At 33.0% G+C, this 19261-nt stretch overlaps 1 protein-coding gene across 1 annotated transcript in view; it reads left to right on the forward strand.

The window, feature by feature from the left end:
* The window catches only part of LRP1B (LDL receptor related protein 1B), a 1762610-nt gene that overhangs the window by 1550153 nt on the left and 193196 nt on the right, over positions 1-19261 (forward strand). The window contains exons 62-64 of the mRNA XM_053655128.1: positions 8579-8767; positions 9599-9747; positions 15932-16025. Of these exons, the coding sequence (XP_053511103.1) occupies positions 8579-8767; positions 9599-9747; positions 15932-16025 (432 nt within the window). The remainder of the gene's footprint in view (positions 1-8578; positions 8768-9598; positions 9748-15931; positions 16026-19261) is intronic.

Here is a 19261-nt window from a genome sequence, read left to right on the forward strand (position 1 = left end):
CTGTCAGGAACACCTGCCTCTGCATGTTTAGACCACTTCCTTCTCTCATCTAATTGCACATCTGTTTACCAGCCTACACTCTTTCTGAAGTCTTTGTTTCATCTCACAGCATTTCTTCCATGCTAATTGGTTTTACTCCTTTGTTTCATTACTTCCTTTTGGTTTCCACTATCTACTTTAATTCTATTCCAGCTTCTGTACATGTCTTGTATATTACCCTTCTAGGAAGATACTAGGGGAAATTGCTAATATCAGCGTGTCTCAGAAGAGAGTATTCATAAGCATCTTGAACCTGTTTTCTGAAGATACATGTTTTAGTCAGGCTATATAGTTTACGCTGTATTTTCCAGGGAATGGTTTTCATTGATTGTTATTTATGGGAGAAGAAATATGTGAGATAAAAAAAAATTACTGGAAATCTTAACTGGAGGGAGTTCTAGCCCTCTTGCCTTTGCCTCTTTTGCATGTGCCATATGCTGAAAGGCTGCTTTCTGTGAACTGTATCACCAGGTTCTTTCACCTTCTTGCCTCAAGTTGAATTTAATTCATGGGAAGCATTAGCAGGATATTAGATGGTGGACAAAAGAAGTAGTTATAGTATTTATTCACCCACTTTTCCTCCATGCCCAACCACTGTGGATTAGCAGCAGCTGAGTTCCTCCAACAAATTGTCTCTGCTTTTTGCAGATGGCTCTTTTGTCCTTAACTGCAGCTTTTGCCCATTTTCAACAGATCTAGGGAAAAATAAACAAACAATCCATCACCAGTCACTTAGCCAGGCCTAAAGCTCGGCAAATAATTAAGAGAAAAATAATATGACCAACCACTTTTGTGCCTAAAACTGTCTTTTTTCATTAAGTTATATATAATTATCATTTAAAGTGTTCTCTGTTTAATACAGGACTGACAGAAAAGAGAGAGATTAAAAGGCAATGAAAAGTTAAAATAATTTTGCAATATTTCAGGTGTGAGAAAATATGTGCCTTTACTTGGGGTAATGATACCAACAATATAAAATAAGAGAGAGCCTTGAAACACATATTTATTTTTAAAAAGAAGATAGGACTTAATGTTTTACTTGATATTCTTGTTAACTTTATTTTAAAGATCTAGGAGATTAAGTTCCCAATCCTAGTAGGTAACACCGCGAGAACAAGGTTGACCTTCACGATCACTGCATCATGCAAGTATTTCTTTCCAATCAGTACATAAGTTTTTTTTTATAATGAGAAATATCAATACTTAACTTACTCTGTAATTATTGAATTTGGTGGTTGCATTCTGTGAACTTTGTTTTGCTTTTGAAAATACTGCTTAAACCACAATAGTTAATTTTGAATAATGAATTATAGGATTATTTCATATATCATAATATTTAAAATATCATTAGAGCCTTAAAATAAATCTCGGAGGAGAGATAAGGAAAAGTAGAGCATCGGTAGTATAACTTTTGTTTAAGTACTACCATAGGGCAAAACCATGGTGAATGTGTCATTACCGCAAAGTTACATCATACCAGTAACAGCAACTATGAGATATTTGACACAATGATAGATAAGTACTGGGCTATTGGTACATTTTGTTCTTAAGAACTTAAACTACATTGATCTGAAATATACAAGTAAAAAGGTTGACTCAAGAATATGCTTGCTTAGCATGATAAATGTTATCCAAAAAATTTTAAATCAGGAGTATTTTAGTAGAGTACCTCTAGCTGTGAAGCCACAGTTAGGCTGAAGGCATATGCTGAATTTCTACCTTTTCTATTTATCATAATTAATTAGAACCTTAACCAAATAGCATCAACTTGACTAAAAAGGCAAAACTCCACACTCCACAAAGGGGTTTTTCTCTGATATATATTTTGCCAAATATTGACTCTATTCTTATGCTGGATATAGCCTCTGGCATAAAAATCAGGAGCCTGGTGCTGGAGTAAAATGCTGGAAAGAGTACAATAAAGAAAGCTGTTAAACAGAATAAAAGCCTAACTACAGAAAGGAGCTTTCAAATAGGCTTTAACTATGTAATGAGTACTGTTCACTGCAGCCCACCCAATAGTCTCTTTCTTCTTTTGTGTGTCTACTGAATACCTATAAATGAGAGATTGCTTATTTTTTTTACATTTATCTTTTAAGCAAAAACTCTTATGTATGATAAGTGGTCATATTATTTTTCTCTTAAAAAGGACAGCCATCATCATTTTGAGAGAACATTGACTAATTTTTCATAAAATCATTATTTTAGTATTGTGAAGTTAGTTAAATGTTCTTCTCATGCCATTTCATTTCGTGTTTATATTTTGTCAGTTCTAATTGTCAAATTACATTGAAAAATATCTTTCTCATTGCTTTTATCTACATGCATGTATAAAAGGTCTGTCTAGAAAAAGCCCAGCCATTGTTAATATAATGAGAACGGTTTGTGCAACATCAGTGTAATCTGGCAGCCAAGGAGAGTGGACTGGAATGCGCATGTGTGAACAGTGACAATTCACTGCATTAGTCAGTGGGGGTGGTGGATGCTGTTGAGTGAGCATGTGTACTGACTGCGTGGCTGTCACATTCAAAATGACTGAGCGAGTAAAGCAAAGAATCTGCACCAAATTTTGCATCCAGCTTGAACATTCTTCTGTGGAAACTATTCGGATGATTCAGAAGGCCACAGCTACGGGCAACTGGTGACTGGCAGATTCACCGCAGCAATGCACCCACTCATGTATCACATCTTGTACAAGTTTTTTGGCAAAACATCAAATCATCCAGGTGACTCAGTCCCCCTACAGCCCAGGTTTGGCAACCTGTGGCTTCCGGCTTTTCCCAAAAATCACCTCAGAAAGCAAAGAGATTTGACACCAACAATGAGAGTCAGGAAAATACTGATGGTCAGGTGATGACAACTGGGAGAACTGTGTGAGATTCCAAAGTGCCTACTTTGAAGGGGATTGAGGTGTCATTGTCCTATGTACAATGCTTCTTGCATCTTCTATCTTTTTAAATAAATGTCTCTATGTTTCTTTTTTTTAGATTTTTAAAAGATTTTATTTATCTTTAGAGGGAAAGGGAGGGAGAGAGGGAGAGTAATATCAATGTATGGTTGCCTCTTGTGTGTCCCCTGGTGGGAACTGGCCTGCAAACCAGGCATGTGCCCTGACTGGGAATCAAACCATGATCCTTTGATTTGTAGGCCAGTGCTCAGTCCACTGAGCTACACCAGCCAGGGCTCTATTTTTCATATCACAAGCCTGGATAACTTCTGGACAGACCTTGTAACATAAAATGTATATGTATGTGTAATATATGTATATATTGTATATATACTATTGCTACTGATATGTTACATATACACAGATACTTAATACAGGCATTCATGTGTACACATATATCTGTAAGGTAGAAATATGTAAATAAGTGAAGAAACAACAAAAAGTAAATAATTATTCTCATTTTAAATTATGAAAATTTCTGGAACCAAAATACATAATGCTTCAGCTCAGAAAATCTCATTTACTCTCAATATGAGTTGAATTCTTCATATGTCAATGGAAAACAAACACAGATTCATTTATTTATAGTTATCATTTAGCAGTTAATATATAGTAATTTTTTCACAGAAGCTTAAGCAGATAGTCAAATTACTCTGAAGAGATTTAGGTTCTAAAGAGGAAATGGAAATATACTGCCAAGTTATGAGCTGACCCTCTAAAAAGGCAATATGTTAAGATTTTGTTTGCTTTTGTTTTATTTTGTGTGCTTGATTTTCATTGGCATTACTTGTGACATTAAGGAAGTTGTCACATTCTCTTACAGTGTAGTTTGTGGAGCCAGTATAATGTTAGGTAGGTAACACTAGATTTTTTCCTGTTAACATAAGTTGGTGTTTTTTACTTTATTTTATTATTTTTCTATAAGAAATACTCTGGTGATTGTGTTTGTTGCTATTTGGGAAATAACCATGTTTGCCAAATGAGCAGGCCTGGAGTTGGCTCATAAAGCTACTGCTGGTAGTCTGATCTTCATTGCCAAAATCAAACAAGGAATTAAGTAAAACAGATGGTCAGCCTTGACAAAGAGACTAATTTTCTTCACTTTCACTTGACTTTACTGCATGCTCTATACATTCACTTATGTGTTATCTTTCTTCTGAAATAGGAATTTAATGTTCAAATTCTATAAATAAGTATTGATTATCTGATAACAGGGTTTGTGGTGGGTGATCAGTAGAAGTGTAGAAGTAGCAAACTGTTTAGTATTCAAATAGTCATGTGTCTAAAAACAATACACAGTGAATTACAATCAAGTATTTAAAAATAATTTTTACATGGAGCTTATGAAATTAGTCCCGTTACTTTATATACTTGTATTAGTTTGCTAAGGTTACCATAACAAAATGCCACAAACTGGGTGACTTAAACACGGAAATACATTTTCTCACAGTTCTGGAGGCGGGAGTCCAAGATGAAGGTCTTGGCAGGTCTGGTTTCTCCTGAGGCCTCTCCCTGGCTCGCAGGTGGCTGGCTGTCTTCCTGCTGTGTCCTTCCATGGTCTTTTCTCTGTATGCACACACCTCGTTGTCTCCCTCTGATAAGGGTGCCAATTACATTAGATGAGGACCCCACTCTATGATCTCTCTAAACCTAGTTACTTCTTTAAGGGTCCTATCTCCAAATACAGTCATGTTGGTAGAAAAGGCTTCAGCATGTGCATTTTGTGGGGACACAGTTCAATCTATAAACACACTTTACACAACCAGGTTGGCTTTCTTAAAGGCAGCACTAGTAAGTAAAGTGGCAAAGAAATCAGCCAGAGAATCTGATTTAGATTCAAATACCAGTATCTTAATTTGCTGTTTTGCCTTCTGTCTTTTGTCAAGTTACTTAAATTTTTACACATCTTAGATTTCTCACCTGTGAAGTGAAGTCTACTATTGCACAATAGAGTTGTCATATTAAATAAAATGAGGTGTATAAAGCAGATATCCTACTGCAGGGTTTCTCAACCTCAATATTATATACCTGATAAGTGTTTTTCCTGGGACCAGAATTGTATCTCCCAACTAGTGAAAACCACTGGCCTACTTCCAGGCCCACAAGTGCTTAATAAATGCCAGCTGTAATTACTTACTGAATAGTTAAAACACTACACTACTTTTGAGATGTTCATAAGTAAATAATAAGTAATAATTTAATAAGTAAATTATCAAAATAATCATTTTTTCTAAAGAAGTCAATTGAATCCGATGGACTGAGAATATTTAAAGTAATGATTAACATTTTAGATCCATATTTAATAATGTAATTACTTCTTTTGTCTTTAAGAAAATCCGAATTGAATGTTTGAGACTTTCAATTTTGGGGTCATCTTTATTGTATTTTGAAAATTGCCAAACACACATGTAAGTTGAATGATAGTGATAATAGTCACTTATCACCAAGATTCACTCAACTGTTCACATTTTGTCACATTTGATTTATCTTCATGAAAGAAGTTATACAGCCAAAGGAGGAAAGTGGGGATAGTTTGTGTAAATAACTCAGACGTGATTTATTCTGGCAATGTCCTCTTTATCTTTCCGTCCAATTCCACGTACCACAACTCTTTATTTTTTTAATTTTATTCTATTTTTTCCAGATCCTTTATATACTCCTTTCCTCACACTGTTGTCCATGTTCATGAGTTCTTTTTCCTTTAGCTCCATCCCTCCACTCCCTCAGCTCCCCCTACCCACCAACTCAGCTGTCATCTTGCTTTCTATCTATGCATCTGTCTCAATTTTGCTTGTTAGTTCAGCTATCATTTTAGTGATGGGCTCCATATGTACAGGAGAGTACACAGATCATTAAGTCTAAATGTCTGTTTTATGTGTACACAACTGGATTTTTCTTGTTTTTTACATATTTTAAGTGTATTTTATTTATTATGCTTTACATTTATCCCATTTTTCTCTCCATTATCCCTCTCCACCCTGTATGCCCCTCCCTCCGACATCCCTCCCTTAGTTCATGTCCAGGGATGTACATATATATAAGTTATTCGGATTCTCCATTTCCTATACTATTCTTAACCTCCCCCTGTCTACTTTGTGCCTACAGATGATGTTTCTCATTCCCTGTACATTTTTCCCCCCTTCTCCCCCTCGCCCCGCCCACTGATAACCCTCCATGTGATCTCCATTTCTGTGACTCTGTTCCTGTTCTAGTTGTTTGCTTAATTTGTTTTTTAGGTTCAGTTGTTGAGAGTTGTGAGTTTATTGTCATTTAACTATTCATATTTTTTATCTTCTATTTCTTAGATAAGTCCCTTTAACATTTCATACAATAAAGGCTTGGTGATGACAAATTCCTTTAACTTGAACTTATCTGGGAAGCACTTTATCTTCCCTCCCATTCTAAGTGATAGCTTTGCTGGAGAGAGTAATCATGAATGTAGGTCCTTGCCTTTCATGACTTTATATACTTCTTTTCACTGTCCGTTTGTTCTGGTGGGAAAATGGAGACAACTGTACTTGAAGAACAATTTTTAAAAAAGAATGAAAAAGTGAAAAAGTGAATAATAAAATAACAATAATAATTAATAATAATAAAAAGAATACTTTCTTATAGCCCCTTCTTGCTTGTGAGATTTCATTTGAGAAATCAGCTGATAATCCTATATCAACTCCTTTGTAGGTAACTGTTTCCTTTCCTCTTGATGCCTTTCAGATTCTCTCCTTATCTTTTATCTTGTAATTATGATGTGCCTTGCTATGTTTCTTCTTAGATCCAACATCTTTGGGCCTTTCTATGAATAGTATCTGTTCTGAGATAAATTTTTGGTCAGATACTACATATTGATAATAGTCAATCGCTTAAATAATCACATATTTGTAGGAGTCTCATTTTTATCTCTCATTTCTGTCTTCCCTGAGTGATATGTTCACTGTAAATAACTACATTTTGAGGAAAAAGAGGTTTCAGAAGGAAAATATTTAGATCATATAATTTTTAGACACAGACAACAACGTGGTGTAGACCGGGGGTGGGGCATAAGGCAGACAAAGGGGGGGAAATTGGGAAATCTGTAATAGCGTTAATTATAAAACATAGTTAAAAACAAAAGTAATTTTAAAAATCTACATGCACTGTTCTATAACACATCATCTGTACATTGCATTGGGTGTTCACCCCATGCCCCAAGTCAATAAATTCAATACAAAGGAAAAAATCTAGAATTTATTTTCCACACAACTTATATTTTTTCACATTAAATCCTCCGAGAAATGGGAGAGGGGCAATACAGAGCAAATTATTTAGGAAGATTTGTTTGTTTTAGCTACATGTATCTTAGCCTCAACCTTATGTCTCAATCACTTTGCCTTCTTCAAATACATCAAATCTCTGATGATTCTGCTATGTCCACTTATGACTTGAAACATTATATGATAATTACATTTCCCAAACTCTGTAACTCTGTGATGTATGGAATGATACATCTATTTTTGAGAATTATTTAATTATATTAGCCCATTAGAATAAAAATAACAAATGACCAGATTTAACATTTCTACTTGCAGCTAACAATAGAAATTAGTACAAGACTTAAAAAATAAGGCTGTAAAACATCTTAAGACTGAATTTTTAAAATAAGTGTTCATAAAATTTCAGTTGCTGCTGAATGAGAAATATGACAAATATACTCAGTCATTAAAATATAATTTACTAAAAAAGCACATATTACTCGATTTATAGTATCATTTTTCATTACTAAATATTTTCTCAGAGTTTCTAAAATTAGACCTGAAAATCAATACAGATAAATATATCAGAATGTTAGTGCAAATTGGGAAATTCCTTTTTTTCACTTACTGCTTTTTAAATTTTTGAAAAAATACTCTATTATGGTTTAAAATTATTAAACCACAAACCACCAAATTCCATGAAATAAAAATTTACATCTGTGGTGCTCATTCTACTGTTTACATTTAAACCCAGCCCTACAATGAAAGCATACTTATAAAGCAATTTGAATCTGCAACTAAACAGTTTTATGGCTATTAAATCCACATAATACATTGTTATCCATCATAGTTTTTTTCTCCATCTCTATCCCATCTCATTTTACAAGTAAAAATACTCATAAAATCTCAGCGACTAAAATGGTTTATAGTAGTCTTACAGTCACTCTATCTCCAAATAGATGGAAATATCATCCTTGATATGTAATTTAATCAATTTAAAAGTGGGAGAGCAGTACAATGATCTATAGATTTAAGCATTTAGGTTAAGAGCAACTGTATATACATACAGTTTTTTAATGTTGGGTATTATTTGTTTCTGGTGAAGCGCCATTATTTGTGAGCAGGATAGCATTCATTTTCTTCCCAGTGGTTGAACGGAGTTAAATCTGAGCAAAGCACACTACTGTGCCAGATCCTGCATTCTCTTACCTGGTAATAAAGACCCTGCCAGTCCGACAGGTTGTCACAGCAATTATTCACATGAAGTTCTGTAACAGGTGTATCTGTCAGCCCATGTAGTATTGAATATTTTAACTGGCAGTCTTCCAAGACTGAACATTAATCTTACCATCTCCTATTACAGTCCCTAATCAAGATATTCCAGGGGTGATTGCACTAACATTGTTTGAAGACTACATCTACTGGACTGATGGGAAAACCAAGTCACTCAGCCGTGCCCATAAAACCTCGGGAGCAGACAGACTCTCACTGATTAACTCATGGCATGCCATCACAGATATCCAGGTGTATCATTCTTATAGACAACCTGATGGTAATTATTCTTTCCATGATTTCCATATATGCATCAACATCTTTTAGTAACATTTCATTTTTGTTTCCTCCAAGGTTGAGTGTACATCTATTTTTGAGAAACTTTGTTAGATTTTATTATTTAGCATAATTGTACAAAATGACTTCAGTTGATAGCACTGTCATTAAGGGATATAATTGAAAGCTCATTAATAGTACAGTTTTTGATTTGTTGAGTCATATTAAGCAGAAATGACAATAATACATGTAGTTGGTGAAACAGTGACTACATTCTTAAAATAATTTATTTACAAAATAATTATAGGATCCTTAGTTTCTGGAGTGCTGGGTAAAAAGAATTATATTTGAGTAGCTCTAGGATTATAAAAAGAAGAGATGTATTGTTTTTTTAAAGCATGTAAAAATTCTGTCCATTGTGATGAAATAAAGTAATTGATCATGTTGCTTAAAACAAAAATTTGGCCTAGAAAAAAAGCTACTACAATATTAGTTGTAGATCATTGTTTTGTTGTTTTATTTTACCTTAACAGTTTTAAACATATGTATGTCCATCTAAAATGCTTCTAGTTTCTGTATTTGTTTTCTGATGGATGATTGGTTTTTCTACTAAAACACTATTTTTCGTGAAAATGCATCCTTTAAATTATTTAACAGCAAATGAATGCCACTGGACATCAATAGAATTTTTAATAAAATAAAATTGTATTTATCATCATTGTATTCTTGATTATAAAGTCCTATTTTTAACTATCTTGTCTCAAATACCATATTATATTATTGGTTTTGATTATTTAATTTTATTCTTGTTGTTGTTGTTGTTGTTTCTTTGTAGTCCCCAAACATCTCTGTATGATAAATAATGGAGGTTGCAGTCATCTCTGCCTTTTAGCCCCTGAAAGGACTCATACTTGTGCATGTCCCACCAACTTCTATCTTGCAGCTGATAACAGGACTTGCTTATCCAACTGCACAGCCAGTCAGGTGAGTGGATGTGTTCCCATCATTTCATGGAATGCCTGGGCAAACTGCTACAAAGGCTTCACCGGAATTTTGTTTATTTAACAAAACATTATTTTTTTGGTTTAGTATAACATCAGCTGATCATTCCATATATCACAGAGTTACAGAGTTTGGGAAGAATAATTATCATACAATGTTTCAATTTATCAGTGGACATAGCAGAATCATCAGAGATTTGATGTATTTGAAGAAGGCAAAGTGATTGAGACATAAGGTTGAGGCTAAGATATATGTAGCTAAAACAAACAAATCTTCCTAAATAATTTGCTCTGTATTGCCCCTCTCCCATTTCTCAGAGGATTTAATGTGAAAAAATATAAGTTGTGTGGAAAATAAATTCTAGATTTTTTCCTTTGTATTGAATTTATTGACTTGGGGTATGGGGTGAACACCCAATGCAATGTACAGATGATGTGTTATAGAACAGTGTATGTAGATTTTTTTAATTGTGTTTTTTTTAACTATGTTTTATAATTAACGCTATTACAGATATTCCCAATTCCCCCCCCCTTTGTCTGCCTTATGCCCCACCCCGGTCTACACCACATTGTTGTCTGTGTCCAAAAGTTATATGATCTAAATATTTTACTTCTGAAACCTCTTTTTCTTCAAAATGTAGTTATTTACAGTGAACATATCACCAAATTCAAATTTTCTACTTAATGATTGTTTCATGGGCATAATTTTATCAGTTTAAAATGTAGGGCAACAGTCATATGACACTATATAATTTGGTTATTATATTTGTGTCAGTATTTCGTTTAAGATACCATTCTCAAAGAAACTGTAATTTGCTTTTTTTGCTGACTAAATTAATTATTAGAATTCTCTGTATTAAATTTGCTTGTTTTTCAATTCTAGCAGTGACATCATGGAAGAAACTACATTTCTCTTAGTGTGTTTGTGTTTTGGAAATGGAAAAGCTAATGTTAGCTCAAACTGCCTCTTAAGTTATGATTATGAGCATCATACATTATGAGCATCACATCATTAAATAACTTTATAAATAAAAAAGATTGACCCTCTTCCAGGGAGGCAGTGTTTGAAGTGGCTAAGGGCACAGATTTTGAATACAGACTTCTTGTGACTATAACCAGACTCTGCTGTAAATTTGCTTGGTTACCTAGTTAGTTACTTCTTCGTGCCTCACTCTTCTCTTTTTAATAGGAATGATAATATTTGCAGGCCATTGTTGTGAATAATAAGTGGAAAAATTTCCTTATACACAGTAAATATTATTACCTTTGCCCTCTAGTGCAACTGGAATATACTTAAATGTATGAGTACAATTAGTGTGAACTGCCATCAGGAAGTTCTGATGTTTAGTCAAAAGCATAGGTCAAGTCTCTTTTTTCTTTACAATGTGTGTTGATTTAATTATAATCCTCTAAGTATGTATGTAAACAAAATACATTATTTTTAGAGAACTAGAAATTTAAGTCATTATGAGAGGTAAATCAAACAACCTAATTGTTTCTAGAGGTAAAATTTAAAGGAGAAATCAGATCTTTTTAAAAATGTAAAATATAATGCTTTGTTAGTACTGTTTATTAAGACAAATTTCCAATTTAACCTCCAGGTGATTTTGAAATAACTTCTAGTCCGTGGCTCTGGAGTGGTTCAGAATTCATTCTGTTGAGGTCCAACACTAATGTTTGGGTGATCTAGTAGAGATGTTGCATGCCTAAGCCACTTACAGCATGGCGAGCCTCAATGGCCAATAGGAAATAAAACCAAAGAATATTTAAGGTAAATATCTCTCAAACAGCAAGGCCTAGGTAGTAAAACATCAGTCTTGCTGTAGTCATAAAAAAAATAAAATATTTCAAATTATTATATAAGAAAACTTATAATTATGGCAATTTAATGGTAAAAACCCCTATCAATTAAATAAAATCTAAATTAATGGGAAGACCTATTTTTCATATAAGTAAATGATTTTCTAATTTGGTATCAATGATGAAACCACTGAAGTATAATTTTTCAAATACTGCCAATAATGTTTCACATGAATTTTTAAATATTCAACAATATCAAGAGAGAACAAAAGTGGTATATCAGATATCTTTGTTTTTAACAAAACTTCCTGGAAAAGAAAGTGTCATCACTTGATTTGTTTCATCTTTAAGAAAAACCTAATGAAGAACAGCTAACACAATCCATTAGTGGTTATCGCTGTGAGTGTTGTGGCTTATGCAACCATTTCGTCTCTGATTCTTTTCTGACTTAGTGGGAGGAAAACAGTCTATTGTGTGCTGCATGGAGAAAAGTCAGGTTATAGAAATAAATTTAAATGAGGTAGACATTAATTAAACTTTCTAATATATATGTTGCCTTTTAATGTATCTTTATAAGGAATTTTAATTTGTTATCATCTAAAGATTGTAATCAATAACATCCCCCAAGAAGAATATTGTGCTTTAGATAAATAAAAAAAGCAAATCACATCAATAAGAATTATGTTAGGATTGAAAATGAACATATGAAAATCCATACAAAAATCAAAATTAAACCATTTTTGTAGCACTAACAACTTCAAATATTAAATTTAAATAATTCAAATTAGAAAATAAAAAGTAATTTACAAAGGACTTTACTTATCTTCTAAATGGAGACTTTTCCTGTTTTAACTGAACTTCACCATATGGGGAATTTGCATTTTATTCCTGCATTCATTTTAGTAGACATGTATTTAGGAGTTCCTTTATAACTTCTTGTGGGTGATAATTGCAGTCTGCAATTTATTTTATAAAGATGTTAGTCTCAGAGTACATTTATCATGAAGAATGTTTTATACTTATTCTTAACATTTATCTTTTGTAAGTTACTGTGTTTAATAAGTATGAGAAAAATGAAGTCGTGAAGCTGAGGCACAAAATAGAAGATATCTCTTCTGAATGATGAATAAAATGTTGACTAGCCTAAAATGTAACCAGTATTTTTTACCTCAGCCTTCACTTAACTCAAAACCATACTATTGTCTTATTTAAAATGAAATAATGTGCAAAACCATAATATTCTATGTAATTGCAACACTTGGTGCCTATTTAAATCAGGCATATTTAGTAAATTTTAAAATACGCATTTTAAAAATTAAATCTTCATTGGGAAGTCTTTGAATATGCTCAAGAGAACTGAAATTTTCTTTTGAATGTACTTTGATATACTGTAATGACTGGAAATTTTTAATGTTCAGGACAATTGCTTTTAGACTTAACTTTATAACCTCCAGATAGTCACTACGTATACAGAGTAATATTTTCCTATGGTAATTTAAAAAAACTGCAACCCACATGACCAGGGGTAAGGCAAATATGAGAAAACTCGTAAAACAGTCAGACCTTTCCTCGGAATAACAGTGTTCTCTTGCCTCCATATTGCCACTGGAAATAATAATAATAAAAAATCCACACTCCTATCTTTAAAAATAATGTAAACCGACCCTGAATCAACTCCATTGTATCCAAACAAATTCAGCAAATTCTCTCTTATTTTAAGAAAGTAACAGTATTTTAAGCGAACAAAACTTTTAATCCACTAATCCATTTCCATTAGAGAACATTGAACCTGGGCTATATTTTTCTATGTTACAATGTGTCTGGTACAAAACATGCTGTGATAGATGACACTTTGCTTTTACTAACTAACACAGAAGCAATTCAAAATAGAAATTAATAAATTCCAAAAAATTAACTAATATTTTTAATATTAAATTTTATTTAGTTACTTTTCAAGTACATTTTTTTTTTTATCTATTTCTCCCATCCCACCCCACCCCCCCCCCCGCCCGGTCTCCCCCCTCCCTCCCATCCCCCCCCCAAGTCCTCATCTCTGTGTCTTTCATACTTGTTCCTCAAAATCCCTCCCCCTTTTTCCCCTTAAGTTCCCTTCCCTCTCCCCTCTGGTCGCTGCCCACTTGTTCTCTATTTCAGTGTCTTTGTTTTTATTCTGTTTGCTTGTTTGTTTTATTCTTTAGCTTCCTGTCAAAGGTGAGATCATATGGTATTTGTCCTTCAATGCCTGGCCTATTTCACTCAGCATAATGCTTTCCAGTTCCATCCATGTTGTTGCAAAAGGTAGTAGCTCCTTCTTTCTCTCTGCTGCATAGAATTCCATTGTGTATATGTACCACAATTTTTTGATCCATTCGTTTACTGATGGGCACCTCAGACAAAGGTTTAATCTCCAAAATATACAAAGAACTTACACGACTCCACTCTAGGAAGACATCGAACCCAATTAAAAAATGGGAAAAGGACTTGAACAGACACTTCTCTAAAGAGGACATACAGAATATCCAGAGACACATGAAGAGATGCTCAATATCGTTAGCTATCAGAGAGATGCAAATTAAAACCACAATGAGATACCACTTTACACCAGTCAGGATGGCTATAATAGACAAAGCAACAAACAACAAAGGTTGGAGAGGGTGTGGGGAAAAGGGGACCTTAGTTCACTGTTGGTGGGAGTGCAGACTGGTACAACCATTATGGAAAACAGTATGGAATTTTCTCAGAAAAATAAAAATTGACCTGCCTTTTGACCCAGCAATTCCACTGCTAGGATTATACCCCAAGAATCCTAAAACATCAATTTCAAAGAACCTATGCACCACAATGTTCATAGCAGCACAATTTAAAATTAACTAATATTTAAATTCCAGATGAATATTGCAATATATGCTTTTTATTGATTTGTTATTAAACTAAAGAAGAAAAATTATAATGCTGCAATAAATAGCCTATACTTTATCTATTGATTGATTTCAATAATTTAAAGTGAATCTTTTCACAATTATTTCAGATGTGTGTGCTTTCTGTATGTTCGTTAATTTCTTATATCAAATCAGAATAAGCCTAGAACTGAATGTTTTCCAGAAAGAAATTACCAAGGAATTAATTGACTGAGCTTTCTTGATCTCTGTGTACAATTGGCCACTAGTTAATGGAACAATAATTCTGTATTCTGCTTTAAGGAATGAACCCAGTTCAATCACCTTTCTTACAATATTAATTTGAAAAATTTCACTGGCAACAATAAGTTATATATATGCTAAGTAGCCTATAATTAAATATCACCATATAATATTTTCAACTAATTTCTCTGTTGTTAGTGTTCATTTTATGGTTTATTTTAAGGGTGGATTTACATTTTTCTATTTCTGTAAGTAATAGAATTATCTTTCTTACTATTCTTTCCTTAACTATTTTAAATGGAAAAGGACAATGCAGCAATTAAAACACATTTAAAAACATGATATTGAATAGTGTTTTAAATAATCTTAAGTTTTATTACAGCAGTTTCCTTCTGTTTCAATTTTTTAAAAATACAATAGCAAAAAACCCATTGCAACCTTAAGTTTATATATTTTTACTTATCAAAATCTTATTTATTCTAAAAGATCGTGTGTTTTTATTACAGATTCTAAAAACTGAAAATGTTTATATCAACCTCAACTGCTTTAAATAAGTATTCTTAAGATTTATGTAGAGTAGATATTTATTATGACTAAAGGCAATACCCTTAATGATCAGGAAATTTGATGGAATCACAGCGTGATAAAGTGAGAAAGGACCCTTCGAATTATCTTCACTTCCTCATTTATTAGCTAATAAACAGAGACTGAGAGATGTGATTTGAGTTGTCCAAGATCCCTAAGAAAATACAAAGGAATTAAGTCAATTTAAAGTAATTAAATTAATACAACCAGATACCTCTTCTTGATATTCTTAATAAATTTTAGCTCTTCAGTGCTTAGCAAACTTTTTTCTATACAGGGCCACATAATAAATATTTCAGGCTTCGCTGGCCGTATGGTTTCCATAGCATCTCAACTACTCAACTCTGTCTGAGACTAAAGCATCCATAGACAATATGTAAATGAGTGATCGCCTCTGTTCTCAGGCAATCTCAGGAAGTTTTCCTGGACAATGCACTTTCCTGGCAGATCACTTGCAGATTATTCTGCTGCTGATTGTTGTGTATTTATTCCCTATCTTGGAATTATCTAAAACCATTATAGTTCACATCACAGCAAAAGATTAGGCTAGGATGTTCTGCCCTGGTGAATATTTAAATATCCATTATATCCATTATAGGTGAGTAGCGTTGTTCAAGCTTTTCTTCTTTTTTTTTCCTTTAGTTTCGTTGCAAAACAGATAAATGTATTCCCTTCTGGTGGAAATGTGACACTGTGGATGACTGTGGTGATGGGTCTGATGAACCCGATGACTGTCGTGAGTACATTGGTGAATGTAGAAATTTAGAATGTAGAGCTGTTTAAATCCTAGACATGAAGAGTTGGAGCTAGATTTACACTCTATTTTTTTCTAGTACTTTTTTCAAAATTATAGCAGGAAGATTTTATGTCTATATTTAAAAAATATAACAAAATTTGTGGCAATGCCTTGCATATGTATCTGTAACTATTATGTTTTGAGTGGTGACATCAGAGATATATTAGTTTTTTCTAATTCTTTTTTCACTTGTAGAGTAACTACATCGCTTCATATAGTTATCAGTAGAGTAACATTGAGTATGATTTTGACTTAATACATCACCAATTCATAGGCAAAAATGAGAAAGTTCTCAGAGTATTGCTTAATGACTGAAATTTTACCTTTAAAACACACCACTACCTGAACTCTTTGCTTGTCATAGTTGTATCTCTAGAAAAAATTTTTGACAAGTGCAACTTTGAATTAATAAACTTCATTATGGAGTGAAAAAAAAAAAAAAAATACAATTTTTCCACTTTTCTGTAAGTATTAAAACACTTAACACTATGAAAAGTCCGTTTTTTTCAATATAAATCATTCAGTTAGGCACTTTAATATGCTCTTAGTAGTTGCTTAAAGTGATTAGCAGTTATGTATGTTCTGGCATCTGACTGGCACGGTTAGGTGCTGCTATTTAAATTTTTTTTTTAAATAGCTATCTTTGATAATTTTGCTTGTAATGAACAATCATCAGACTTTTCTTTGATGACCTTCACAGTTCAGTCCATGGGTCATTCCAATGCTGACCTGTCAAGTTGAAGATGCTTATAGTCAATCATGATAATACCCTCAACATCCTAGTGGACAGTTACCGTGATTTGGCCTTGGCATTACATTCAAGATTTTTCTTAGGCTTGTGCTAAAGACAGATACTCTCCTGTCACAGTGAAAGCTAGCTATGTTTTGCTATGTACTTTCTATCATGTAGTTACAAGGCTGTTTCAAACTTAGAATCATAAATAGTTACACTGACAATGTTTATCCCACCTCTCATTTGAAGTTCTTCCACAGAGCTCATTTATATGTTTGAAAAGCAATAAGTAATTGCTTATTATAAACATATATCTATTTAATAAGAAAAAAATGTTATAAAAGTCATCACTTTTCTACTATTTTTGTAAAGGTTTTATTTGTTTGTGTTTAAGCAGAGAAGAGAGGGAGAAAGAGAGAAACAACAATGTGTGTGGTTGCCACTCTCGCACGCCCCCTACTGGGACCTGGCCTGCAACCCAGGCATCTGCTCTAGACTGGGCATCAAACCAGGGACCTTTGGTTCACAGGCCAGTGTTCAACCCACTGAGCCACACCAGCCAGGGCACTGGTCTACTATTTTTATGATTTTTAAAGACCTATAGTTCTTTGATTAATATTCTTTTCATTTTCACTATGAGAGATAATATTTAAAAAGTACTATCTGAATGGGATAGATATACTATTATCCCTGAGTTATTCTTTTTTTTGAAATTATTGAATAGAAAGGATATCAAATTAATAAGAAATTATATTGGGTACCAGTTGTGATTTACTTATGTAAGAAGGTTATTATTTCCCCATAGTAAGGTAAACTTCCTCATGATACAGTGAAAATGTAAATACAACTTATTTTTTAAATTGGTAGAAATAAACATGCATAAATGTGTTAATTTAGTTCTCATGTGAAGATGACCTTTCCTGTCCAGGTTTCCTAAAGTTTTCTCTGGGCACTGTCACCGTGGTGACCTGCAGAGAAAGTTCTTAACACCCGATGCTTTTCCTTCAAATATAAGTTCCTGAGCTCTGGTTTTAATCTAGACTGAAATGTTATGCTGCAAGCACATTGTTATAAAAACTACCTATATACTTAGTATAATGAGTTTTCTACATTTTCCCATGTACAGAGTATATGGTGAACAAATGTAACTTTGATGTGTTTTGAGGGGAATCAAAGAGACATCTGGTATCCAAGAGCTTCTGCAGGATTCTTATCCTGGTTAAATACTAATACCACATTCTTTTATTGGTGGTATTATCTCTGTGATCTTTTAATAAATGGTCTCTTACTTGGAGTTGATGGGTTAACAATACTGAATATCTGTAAGTACAATTCTTTGTGTTGAGAGTCACGGTGAGGTGGAAAATAGTGTACATGAAGCTGTGGGGTGCTTAGCATTCATTTCGGAGTAGGTACCTCATCAAAATTTGTGATCACTAAGAGTTACTGGCCAAACCTTTAATCGTACCTTAAAAGACAGAAAAGCCTTATCTCAGTTTCACATACTAGCAAACATACATGTTTTTACATGAATGAAGATAAGAGAGATGCATCAAGAATTCTCTGGCATCATGAGTTTGCAGTTATATTTCCCATGCTATTTTAATTCACCAAGGATCATTCTGAAGAGACATTTAAAAGGCAGATAGGCTTCCCTGTTATTTCCCAGACATAGAAGAAGGAATATTACAGGAAATTTTGTAGGAAGCAATAGGAAATAAAGGAAATGAGCAAACATGTTTAGATCATGAGAAAATGAAATATAACACAGTTTTATACATTTGGTGTAATAAATGTTACAGGTTGGGAGTAAATAACCTTTAATATTTTAAAACTCTCTTCTTTGAAAGTCAGCATGAGTTAAGTTACTTTATTTTAATGTTGAGAAAATTTTAAATTAATATTGTAATTATAAAACATAAGTTACTTCCCAAATAAAGTTTAAAATATAATTTATCAATATTTCATTGACTGAATTAATAAATCATTATTAGCTTATATTAATTTCCAAGTCAGTGATTAATAACATACATTATGATAATCAGTCAAAAAGTAAATGTTTAATTGCTTGCAAGATTGTGAGAAGAATTCAGATTCAGACATGGATTTAAATTTCAAGTCTGACACTTGAAAATTGTAGGTTAATAAGACTTAATTTCCTCATTTATAAAAGTGGTTAGATATTGTTGAAGAAAGGTTATGATGAGATTCAGTTAGTAACTTAAATGAAAGGACCTGATACATAGTAGATTCTCAATAAATCCTACTTTATTATTATTGATTTTTGTAAACTCAGAAATATAACAGATAAAATGAACTGTTACCTAAGATTTACTTACTATGATAAAATATGTATGGCATATAAAATTTTTACTCTTTATATAACACTGCCCTTACCTTATTTTCCGGTGTATAATGTACATGCACATTTTTGTGTGAAATA

Source organism: Artibeus jamaicensis, unplaced genomic scaffold (assembly GCF_021234435.1).
Source record: "Artibeus jamaicensis isolate MK-2021 breed Jamaican fruit bat unplaced genomic scaffold, CSHL_Jam_final contig_935, whole genome shotgun sequence".
Taxonomy (NCBI): Eukaryota; Metazoa; Chordata; class Mammalia; order Chiroptera; family Phyllostomidae; genus Artibeus; species Artibeus jamaicensis.